Genomic DNA, 12,847 nt, shown 5'->3' on the forward strand with positions numbered 1-12,847 from the left:
GTGTGAGGTCCAGAGGGACTCATCAGTTCAACTCTGTTTTGCGCAATGGTGTTCTCTCTCGGGTCGTTATTTTCGTTTCGCTCGTGTGTCTCAAGATGTTATTTGGACGATTTTTCTTTTATTTACTTTTTTTCACCTCAATATTGTGTGCAAGAATGTGCAAGTGACGCTATGAATGATAAGTTTTCTTCTTTTACATTCTTTCCGCCAAACTGTGTAGGCCCGTCACAGGTGTATAAATGGCATTTCAGCGTTTAGTGTGTCCAGACAAGAAAGTAGTGAGCAGATCATCCTTATAGCGTGCGACCTAACTGCAAACATTATTAGAGTTGGGGTTTTTTGTAAACCATTATTTTCATATTGTCCTCTTGCCTTTCTCACATTCTAACACTACTTGATAATAATAAACGTGCATCTATTATGATATCAATCTATGACGGTAAACACAGAATGTTTGATAAAGTATAAGGCTATGCCAATGACAGACTCCAAAGAACTTCGTTGTCTGTATCAAGTGTATTACATTAATCTTCTAATATATAAAAATGTCTTTGAAGGCACCGACCCCGCAGACGACACTATTTGTGTTGCATTTATGTCATGTCGTCTTAAAGCAAACAGAAATAGAAGAAAAGTGAATCTGCCGCGTCATTGTTAGGCTTCGCTGGCTTTTATCATCTATATAACAATCAACGTGTTTCATTCGAGACAATTTGAATAATAGACGATGATATGCCTGTGGCAGACATTTTATGATGATTTTATTTGCTCAAACGCAAGCCAGATACCATCCACCAACACTCTATCTTTCCTGACGCCGTTCAACATAAACGATCTCTTTGACACCGTATTTATACTTGATAAAGAGTTATCCAAAAATATGACTTTATAAAACTGTCGATGAGAGACCGAATGATGCGAACCGTGGCAATGATATTTCAAAAGAATGAGCTTTTGTGCTATTCTTCCGTGAATGGCGTGCGTGCATAACTTGTGACGTCGTTGTGTTTATGACAACCCAGTCCATTCGAGAAAGATCTTGTTTGCGCTCTTTATATTCGATTAAGAATTACAGAGGACATTACTATGTTTCTGTTATGTTGACAAAAAGAAAGAGAGAAAGAAAGAAAGCAGCTGGTCATTGATTCGAGCATCGAAGAGACGACACAGAAAAATGACCGTCGCTAATGTTTTGATAACCAAACGGAATGTCTTTATGTACGACACAGCTGACATTCGGCCTATGTGGACGACAGACAATGATTGCAGTGACACCTTACTCACACCACACAATTAATAGCTGATGAAATCATATCAATATTTACAACTCTCGACCTTTGCTAAGAGTATTATTGTAAATAGAAAAGTCACAGAGCGAAGAAATAAGGGGGCATATCGCGATAGTTTGATAGAACGGATTTTTTTATTAGGATGCATGAAATTCGTATAAGATATATTGAAATTGTGCGCAATAGAAGTCCATAAACTATTCTTAATCAAGGAAATTTTCTTTAACTATACCTATTTGTGAAGACTCGCTTCTCTTTTTAATCTACCGCACATCAAAAGAGCGGATTAAAACACACAGACACACATGCACACACATACAATAGCATCATAATTTTAAAAAGCTAGCTGAAGTGGACCATACCGTTTTTTCAAGAAAAGTAAAATTTTGCATGTTTCATTGGATTATTTTCCGCATTTCTACTTCGTAAATTGGAGCTGTTCCAGTCCAACTCGTATACACATTATGTTGGAAAGTATGGTAGGCCTACATGGCATGAGCTTTCTGTTAGCCGTCATACTATGCAACATAACAGCACTTCGAATAACGCAAAGTTTTTCTCTTATGATTTTCAATAAGTATAGGCCCTACGTGGAATATGTCGTTATGAGAAAAAAAAATACGAACATTAAAAGACAAGCCTGATTTATTTGTGTCATCAGCAACAATAGACGTTCAAGGTGACGCAAACTTGGCACACCTTATTGTTGGCCCTGGTTCAGTATAGTTTGCAGCCGGTTTTTGGCGCCCATTCAACAATTTGTTCCCTGCAAATCAGAGTCGGTTTCGTTACCACTATTTCTGCAAAATGCGAAAAGCTCATAATAGTTCATATTGCTTTGTAGCGGAGTTATTCCGGATTATATCTCGTTTACCAAACTACTTACAATGTGTCATCATGATAGACCATAGTGCGCTGAAATACTATTTGCACACAACGATGAAATGACTATGTTATCAGTGATTCCTATGTATGATGAAGATCTTCTTTGTCATTCATTTTGTCTCTGGTGCGACTTTCTAGTCACTACATCGTATAATACCAATGATGTGATAAAGCAGGATGTAGTATCAGGATCGGGCGGTGATAGGGGAAGGAGAGTTCTGGCAATGGCATGATTACGATAACTTTACTGCAAAGTATAAAATGATAGGAAAATAGAAAATAACATTCAAAATTTATCGGGACTGCGACTTCTAAAGAGAATACAAAGAATAGCACAGAGGATATCATTAAGAGACAATGTAGGTAATGAATAAATGCGTCACAACTGTGTGTGTCACATCTGAATGAATTGGAAAGTACACTGGTACTTGTAGAATTTGTTCCTTGCTGATTTTTACCTCAGCTTCAAAGCAAAATAAAGCGAAACGAAGGACTTTCTTGTGTATTTGTACTCTCAGTTTGATGAAAGTTCTTACGGTTTCTGTTCAAATGATATGTATACAATATTCTTAGATTCACCTGATTCAAAATCTTCTGGCACCGTGCTGTTTCCGAATGACGATTTGGGCCTTACGTGACGTCACTAAGGTCAGTCACGGTTCATCTGCATATTCATGAGCCTGTTTGACAGAGTACTAGAATATGGCGACAGATGTAACACTAACCGGACGAAAAGCGTGGTGGAATTTACCCTTTTTCTCAGCGTGTTTAGGACTGCTGAGCAGTTCTACATCAGGTATGAGATCTTAGACATATATCGTAGAATATTGCATGATTTGTTCCGTGACAGTGCTCGTTGAATAATCAGAAAATCTCGCTGAATTTGTTGATTTTGGCGGTGTTACTACTGTACGTGTGAATATGTACGGTGCATGTAGCGTAAACGAGTAATGTATCCACGGAGCCGTAGCCGTCTGCACAGCGGTCCGTCGTAAGGCAGGCAGGCAGTTCGGTTTGGTTACGGTGCATTGCTCACAGAAACTGACACGAAAAAGAATTGTGTTTAGACCCTATGCAGTGTCGTTTGGAATCACGCAGGCTCTTATAATCTTAGGAAATAAGTAAAGACAATCCGCGACACTGGCAGTCTTTTTGAATTGTCTCTAATGCAGTATCTGATGGCATGAATGAAGTGGGAATTGGCTAGACCTTGGTCCTAGGCAATGAGCAGATGACTATTGTTTCGGCGTATTTTCAGTGGAGTAGTGTCATGCATGCATGGGACTGTGATAATGTTGCTGGTGTGCAACAATTGTGATGTAGATCTGTCTGTGGCTACACTTCTAGGTTTTGATAAAGCCATGGTGCATGGAAGCCATTGCATTGTAGTCTTAATAATACAGTGTAAAGAGGTGTAGAGTTTATGTTACAGTGTCAGTAAATTTGCATTTCACAAAGTCAAAATCACTCAAACTCTCCAAGGAAGTCGTAGACTCTAACTTGTCTATTAAAGTTCTAACGTTAGTAAAGTCTAACTATCATAGAGCACATGCTCAAACTCAATTTGGGTCTAGAACTCGTTGATATAAACTTAATGCAAACATTTAAAGTACTGAGTAACAGAGATTGCCAAGTTGAGGAATAGAATATGACTATGCATGGTCATGGAGTGTAGATTATACTGAGATCCTGTACAAAATACAGGTGATTGTGACCAACTGGAAAAAGGAAAGAGTGAAGTGAAATTGGAATAGTACCGGTATACAAATATACCAGGCCTGAAAGGTTCTGATTAAAACTAGTGTGTGCGTGACGTGATGGTAATGGGAAGAAAATAGTACTATTGAAGTCACCACAGTGCCTCAAATATTAAATGACCTAGATTAACTGTGGCAGTATGCGGCCGTGCGCCCGTTCACGGCAGGTACAACATACTCAGTAATATACAGCTAAACACAGCAGCACACTCTGTACATGCACACTACCAATCAACAAAAATCAACTGATAAAGTGGGAACAATCTCCGACAAAAGTGAAATTTTCTCACCTAAATGGCAACATATCGCATCCAAAATTTTAATTTCGTTACTTCTTAATATAACAGTTAAGAAACAAGGGTCTAAGATTAAGAAACTGTATTTTTTGTTGTTTTCCCGATGTTCATGGATTTTGAAAATATATCCTCATGTAAAATAGAACTTTTGTGAGCCGATGTGGGCCGACATTTTTTTTTGGGAAAGTGGCTGTTACCATCGAAAAAATGAGAAAAACACAAGAAAGACATCAACAACCCAGCCAGAATTGCGATCCCTATTTGCAGCCGGTGCATGTGCGCCCGCCATTTTCACGTGCTTTCGCAATGGGAATTGGCGCTTATGCAATGTTCGCGAGACATGTGAAGGCGTTCAGCTGAAGATAGCGGAGCACGCGCGTATTGCATAGGAATTGTACATCGTGCCGCAAGCAGAGCTACAGTGTACTACGGCGCATATCGGCGAAAATTGTGCCGGGTTTTGCCCTGGTAAATAATGAAAACTGCGTTTGTCATTGGTCAATTTTTTATGATAACACTAGCATTTATGAATGATCTTGTCTATGACATATGAAATGGTTGAGAATAATTTTCCAGATTTGTTTACAGTGTGGAAAAACCCTTTAACTGCCACAAACGGGGTATTTTACTCTAGTACACGTTTATTTGTTTTATATCCCTCACAAATTATTTCAAGAGTAGCAGCAAAGTAAGTGAGATTTACTAACTGTTTACAGCTCACAGTTGACCGATCACCCGACACCGCAGTTCATTTCTTCCATGCACGAAACTACATGTATAAAGTGTAATTACTATGCAAGTTCTGCGGTGCACGATACCCATTCATTTGTATGTGAAAACCAGACCTGTCTTCTCGCGAAGTGAAGATGCCTGGTTTAGTGGAAAACTGTACTGTTTACTCATTTGTAAGCAGTGTGCATTACTGTATTGAAGACTAAAGTACATGCTTCTATAATGCATCAGTGGTACGCTTAGCAAATTGCCAGCAGTACATTGTATATTCTTTTTACTACTTCCCCAGGAAAATTGTTGGGATAAGGATTTTCATAATGGAAAAATGATTTATAATCGCTTTCAATGCTCTCGACCAACACTGTATCTACACCCATATTATATTCAAGATACTAACAATGTCTAGATTTAGACTTCAGACATCTCATATCTCTTGTCCAAAGAAGCTCATACTGTTGTATGAAACAAATTTAATAAATACATACAAACGTGTAAAAAGCTAACATATACAGTAATACAGTGTATGTATCCAGCATTTTGCCCGCAATAATGATGGTATGATACAACTTTTTAAACAAATAATAAAGTACAGATAGCACTGTCTGATGCCTCTCTTCCACCTCCACAGTACAATGTCTGCTACTATAAACCATAAATGCTCTATGCTTTTTAATAATTCCTGCTGCATTCATTTACAGTGTATAGCTCCTATCCCAGTTGCACTGCTGTTTTGAAAGCTGCAGTGCTTTATCAAGTTTCAAAATGTTCTTCAAGCTATAGTTAACACTGTTGCAGTGTGTGTATTCATTGGCCACGGAAACTACACACATGTACAACTATAATGTTGTTAATCTGACCTTGGTCATCACTACCAAAGTCAATGCTTTAACCCGTTGAGGACGAGTCCCGAGTATACTCGGGCAGGTGTCTATGGGAAATGCGTGTTGTAGCAAAATCAGTCCGTCCTCGACGGGTTAACTACATGTATGAGATGCTGATTTGAGTGGAGTTTTGTTAACCTTATACTGAACCAATTTTCTTTGTGAATCATCTTCTGATTTGTTTTTCCCAACAATGGATTTCTTTCCATGAATTGTATGCTAAATGGCCACGCACTCAACTGATGTGCTGTCAACTTACTAATAGAAGAATTAAATTGTTATGCCAATAAAATTTTGTGTGTACCATGCAATAGCATGTGATCACTCATACATAGATTACTTTTGATAACATACAATTAACCATTACTATATGAGAACATGATGAGTTGTGTATTAAGGCTACAAAGATTGCCATAATATCTCAGCGACAACAGGGTAACAATCATAGTCTAGATTGTTTTAGATTACTATACTACATGTAGTAGATTATCTTGATGACTATATTACAGCGTGTGTGTGTGTGTGTGTGTGTGTGTGTGTGTGTGTGTGTGTGTATACCATGTTTCTTGATGCTTGGTCTTCTGCAAGCTTGATCAAACAACTTGTTTTGCAGTACCAGTACTCTGTTTTGAATGTTGCGCTTTACTAAATTAGAAGGCTCAGTTTATAACAGAAAGTCAACATTTCCACTCAACAAAACTTTCTGAGTGGACAAAACAAAATTGTGCTCCTAAAAGCTGCCAAACAAGAGAAACATGTTAGTTTTCTATGTAAAGATGTTTATGCAACTGTACATTGAACACTGTATACCCCCTAAACATTTTACATTGTATGTCTGTCTGTACCTTGCATGGATGGCCCTTGTATTTTACTTTCAAATTCTTTATGGCTTACTCAGATTTCACCCTCAATCTATACAGTGTGTTTCTTTCCAGAGCAGTTACTCTCGGAGGTTCCTTTATGATCAGGGATGGGAGTCTGTAAAAATCCAAACACTATGAAATATACCTGCTGAAGATTAAAAATCCTTCAATAGGAGGTAGACAATAAAAAGTGTACTATGTTTATAGGAATGTTATAGTGCATATTTTGAAATAGAATATTGCCTGCACAAGTGTGTGTGATTGCCAGACCACTGCTGTGGAGACTGCAGTTCTTCAGTGTATTCTTTTCATGTTTCATTGTGCAAACAAAGAATGTGGGGCACAGTTCATGTGTTTAAATACATGAGGTACATTGTACATGTGGGTTGCTGTTCGACAAGTGTGAAAGCTGAGACTGCTTCATCAAAAAAGACAAAAAAAAAACGAAAAAAAGATTCTTTGCAGTTGAAAGCAGTACACCATTATTACAGTCACCTTTAGCAAGTCATAACATGAAGCTTTCCTTTAAAGTGGCCCTCAATGTGGAAGTCAGAAACTGTGAGAAAGTAAATTAACATGGTGCCCTTGACATTCCAGGAATCAGTTTCGGATGACGCTGATGCCATCCAATAGGCTACTTGCATGATCAAGGGCTGCTTTAATAAAAAAAACAACAACAACCAAAAAAAACAACAAACCCACACTCACACACACAAAAAAAAAACAAAAACAAACCAGCAACAACAAAGGAGACTCCTACTACAGGTGTAGTTACACTTATTGCACAAAATGTAGGTTCATACAATGTACTTTAATAGTTAGTTAACTCATAAACAGCTCAAACGACCTTTGAAAGAGCATATATGTTGTAGGAGCCATCAAAATGTTCATGGAGCTGCGAGTACACAGTGTAGGTATAGTTGCATGCTGAATGCAGGTGAGTGATACAATGTATGTAACAATTTTCCTTCTCTTTTATATATCATATGACTGGGAGATTTCAGTTGTCTATTCCCTTGTGTTAGCTGCTATCAAAGAGTCTGATTGCTCTGACATCATAAATATTCAAGTTTAGTGGGCAGTGTATGACACTCGCTGAGTTAAAACCCATTGTAAGCTCTATGACAAAAAGAAAAAACAACAACAAAAAGAAGATGAACTTCCCTATGTCAGACCATGTAGTTGTTTTAATTTCTATATCATACTCCCTCAGTACATGTACTGTATGCCTGGTATTACCACAGAATCTCTGAATTACATGGAACCAGGGTACGTGTCCTACAATATCTCAAAGAAATTAAAACAATGTTCCTGTTCTTCGTTGCCATATCCAAGGGTGGTTTCAGTTCAAGTCACCACAGAGTGTGTTTTAATGACACTCTACTAGAGATCGAATTGAAATGTGGAAACATTGCAAAAGAAAGCTATCACTGTACATTTATTAAGGAGAGTCATTTATATAATGGGGACATTTGCTGATGTGACTCTGCAAATAAATGCTAGCTGTGATCAAAGTACAGTCTTGTGATAAGCCAACTGAATTGTACACTTGTACTTGAGAAGTCTGGAGGTGATATTGAGTGATTACAAGTGCCCCCAACCCTCGGCACAATATTTTTATCTAAATTGTCCAAGCGAGCGAATGACTGCATAATCAGATAACTAAGGAACAATTTAATGATCAGCAGCATATTTGTCTTGTCAATTCTGCCACTATCATTAATTATTAGTTGATTGCTCATTAAACACTATTTCATTGGAATTGAACGAGTTGATATGCCTGTGGGTGTTGTGCTCTCGATATTGTTTCCCTGATAAAGATACATACCAGGTTGGCATTTCATAAACCATTTTTTTAAAACCTATGGGACTACAGTGTATGTAGAAGTTTATTCAGTTTGTTACACACTATATGTGTATGTTGTAAGTACGGAGATTAACTCAAGGCTTTGATGCACTTCAGTAACACTTAGATAGAAATCTATGTGTAATGTGACATACCTACAGTTTGTATGTGTACCTGTGCATGTGCAGTTACCTGCAGTGCTCGTGTCCTGTATCTCAGCATTGGGAAAGAACATGTATGGTGGTGTATGAACACCGACAACTACACATACAAGATATCTAAAGGTGACCAAATTCAGTAGAATATAGATGAAATAAAACTAAACACCTACGACACTTGTATATGAAACCTTTGATACATGTAGCTTGTCAAAAGGTTGTACAGAGTCACTTTATATCATCATCATGCTAGAAGTGCCATTTTCTGTTGCTGTTTTTTTTTTTTAAACAATGGAGATCAATAGGTATGCACGAAAACAGTGTGCATACACATTGTATATGTCCACTTCTTATTTTCTAGGGCATGGATGCTTTGTTGTTGTTGTTGTTGTTGTTATTGTTGTTGTTGTTGTTGTTTTAAACTTTTAGTCATTATTTGACATATCACTATTCCGAGTTTGAGATCATGGACTGACATATTGCAAAATTACTGGTAAAAAAAAAAAAAAAAAAAAAAATTGTTGTAGGCCTACACCCTGTGTTGGCAAACTACTTTGCAGAGCATGCATGGAAAGCTTCTTTGTTTTGCATTTCAAACTAAATTCTTTATCATGTATACATGCCAGTGACTAAATATTGCAAACATGTGCCTGTGTAATGCCATGCTTCAGTTACAGTGCCATGCTTTAGTTGCAATGCATCCATTATAGCCTTACTATTTCAGGCAATCAGCATGATAGAAAACATAAACATTGCATCAGTGGTGCCAGGGTTGATGCATTACGCATACATGTTTGCAAAAATTATTGTTGAGCTAATCAATATGAACTGCTTCATTGAGTAGCATGCAGGGTGAGATGTTGGCAAGCTTCTACAAATCCTTCACACGGGCGCTGCACTGAAGGGTTATTTTGAAACCCAATGCTGATGTATTGCTGACATTGTAACTGGTGCAGTGTTGTGTTTCAGTGCAGTGTTTACATTGTGCATGAGGCGATGTCTGCAGAGTTGGGGGATCACTGTGCAATAATTCAGCACTAAGCATGCACTGTGAATAGTATCTGTTAATACTGCTGTAGGTTTGCTATCAAAGAGATATTCTTTCCAGTTTGTTTTCTGTACATGAGTTGGAGACTTGTTTTCAGTCAGAGAAGTATCAAGGCAATAGTCCAGTGAAGATTTTAATTCATGTTGAATTATTATTCAACTGCCAAACATGTTATGTGGATTTGAAACAACAAAGTTTGATGTTTTACGTGGTTACTTGGTTTCATCTTCTTGTGTGTAAGGTATATCATGTTTTGTGCATTACACTGGGTGATCCATGGCATGTTTTTATTGTTTAGTGTATTTTTATAAGTGTCTATAAAGTCTGAAACCTTCAGGTTATGATGAAAGATATTTCATGAGCAAGACAAAGAGTTGTATGAAGTTGGAAAGAGGAGAAGCTCATATTGGTTGAGAGCTGTGGTACCCCTAAATCAAACTGACTTTTATAAAAACTTTCTTTCTCTCGTTCTTTTTTTTTTGTCCAAAATAGTATCCCTCCAGCTAAAGTTAATTGTTTATCCTGAGTCATCATATTTTGTGCATTTCACAAGACTTTCAGCAGATGGAATAAGTTTCATAAATTTGATTAGGCGGAGGAGGAAAGATATTGCACAATTTGTGTGGTTGGCTGCCTCCGTATGTTTCCACATCCCCAAAATGTTTTTGCTGGAGATAACAAAAACAAACACACAGACCTCCGAAAAAGACGAGAAGATGATAGATCCATACTGCGAATAATCTGAAGTAAGAGGGAAGTGCTCCCACGGCAGCCATTGACTGATCAGATTGATCAAGTGCATATTAGGGCACGGATGGCGGTTCCCCTTGCAACAATCTAGCCTCGATGAATGTGCTCCATTTTCTGCCCAACCTTGGCTGCAGTTGATTCCCTGAAAACTTGTGACCCTTTTTTTCCCCTCACAAGAATTGGCTATATCAGGACAAAAAGATAAAGATAGAGGTATAGAGAAAGGGGAGGGAGAGAGAGGGAGAAAAAAAAAGAACAAAAACCATGAAGAAGAGAGATGAGGATGGTTTGACAGAACCTGCAATTGTCGTCTATAATGACGCTGGTGATTGAGCCCAAATTGATGGAATTATGCTAAGCGATCGACCAAGTCGTGTGTTCGCATTTCCATTGCAAGGAGATATCGGAGGTGCCTGTTTGCGCAAATGTCATTAATGAGGGGTTTGGTTGGTATCGCTCATTTGCCTCCAATCGGGAGCAGGGTGCTGCAGCATCCCAGTGGCAACCTTGAGAAAACACCTACAAATCGTGTATTGATGGAGATGGCACAGTTGTAATGGAGCATCACATTCATGTCACATCACAGCTGCTTCCTGCTGTGAAGTGTTTTCTTCTCACTCTAACTTTGTGTAAACCTACATTTTTACAGGTTGTACAAATGTAGGTAATTGTGTCGTAGATAAAGTAACAAGCTTTATACCTCTGTTTCAAGATATTTAGGTGAAATTAAACACATCTGGAGTACATTGTATGTTCAAGTTAGTCTTTACTTCTTCATTTCCCTTGGGACCATTCATTTTCAGGAAGACAGATACATTGTATAAATATTCTCCATAAAATGTTAGTCATATAGAAGTCTCTTAGTTGTCAGAAAAATAAGAAGTAATTCTAATAGAGTCATGATTGAACCTTAGTGAACCTTAGTAGACTGTTTTAAACAAAGTTAATCATTATTTACAGCTCTGTGAAATATATGTATAGGGCTTCAGAAGATCTCAGTTGGTGAGTGTGTATGGGATTGAAACATATGATGTAACAGTGATGTTTTTTCTTCTTCTGAAAGGTATGTATGGGGATCTGTATCACCTTAATCCTGTTAATCCTAAATCTGATTGGGCATATTACAGGCAAATCACTGTGATACTTATGAAGAATTAATGCATTCACACATGTCCGTGTAATTCTAGGAGACATGCTGTATTAATCCACATAATTGAAAAGCTTCTAAAACCAAATCATTCAGTCAAAAAATAAAAAGCAGATTATACAGAATTAACTCTGAATGATAAAATGATAGAACTGATGCAGTCTAGTTGTAGTTTCATTTTTTTTTTTCAATTACCACGGTATACAACTTGTATTTTTACAACAAACATTGATGTGTTGATGCATGTATTGAAAAATGCCCAACAGATTACACATGTACTACACGGTGTACAACAAGTGTTCAAATGGGCAGCATAGCCTACAAGTTACTCAAGTCCCAAAGCTTGCGGGTCAATTTCCTTGAAGAATTTGAAGTGCTGTATTGGGTAAACACAAGTAAGAAAAGATGGGCAGACTTGAGTGTGCTCAACTGTGGGATGAGATAATTGCCCGTGTCTCCTGCTCTTTGTTAAGGGGAGAAACCTATTACATAACAACTCCTTATGGGAAGCCATTGTTCTTCTAACCAATAGAAAATCTGTAGGGGCAGCATTAGCCAGTGAGTGATCGTAAGTGAATTTGCCACAGTCTTATCAACATCAATGGCATGTCTCCTGCCGCTCTACAGAGCTGAATATAAATCATACGTTACAGATAGACTTGTAGGTTTTCTATAGTTTCTTTTTAGTCATCAGACCTGCAACGTTTAGTTTGCTTCTGCATATGGCCATTTTTACGATCAGTGGTGTAACTTTTGTACTCAGAGGGTCAAAATTTCAAACAAAATATTTTTTCATTATTCTGTTTGATTCCTGTTGGAAAGTATTCAAATTTTTGAAAAAATAACATTTCAGACCTTAAAGCTGAAGAGTTATTGGTGTAATTTAAGGAAAACCCTGGCACCTGATGTAAATTTAAGCAAAATTTTGTTTTCATGAATTGCACCATAATGACAAAACTCTGTAGTCAAACTTCACCATGCAAAGTTTATATGGTTAACAACAATATATAGTTTGTGAATCAAAACTATTTGGGGGTTGAATATAAAGTGAATTAAAAAAAAAATACATGAGATTTATAAATTTTTGGTAAAAATAGCAATTGACATGCAATTTTTAAGATTTTAACTATTTATTGGAGGGCAAGCCAGGTCAAAGTCTATACTATAACAAGTCTTTAAGAAGGGCTACCTTCCT

The 12,847-nt window shown here is 37.4% G+C and overlaps 1 protein-coding gene across 1 annotated transcript in view; it reads left to right on the plus strand.

Moving 5' to 3' along the window:
• The first annotated feature begins 2,875 nt into the window (after positions 1 to 2,875).
• Positions 2,876 to 12,847, plus strand: part of LOC139732809 (bone morphogenetic protein receptor type-1B-like) — an 88,124-nt gene continuing 78,152 nt past the window's right edge. Inside the window, exon 1 of the mRNA XM_071643651.1 lies at positions 2,876 to 2,970. Coding sequence (XP_071499752.1) covers positions 2,877 to 2,970 — 94 coding nt within the window. The 5' untranslated portion in view covers position 2,876. The remainder of the gene's footprint in view (positions 2,971 to 12,847) is intronic.

Source organism: Diadema antillarum, unplaced genomic scaffold, assembly GCF_040938485.1.
Source record: "Diadema antillarum isolate AM-2024a unplaced genomic scaffold, OU_Dant_1.0 seq00000451_RagTag, whole genome shotgun sequence".
Lineage (NCBI taxonomy): Eukaryota > Metazoa > Echinodermata > Echinoidea > Diadematoida > Diadematidae > Diadema > Diadema antillarum.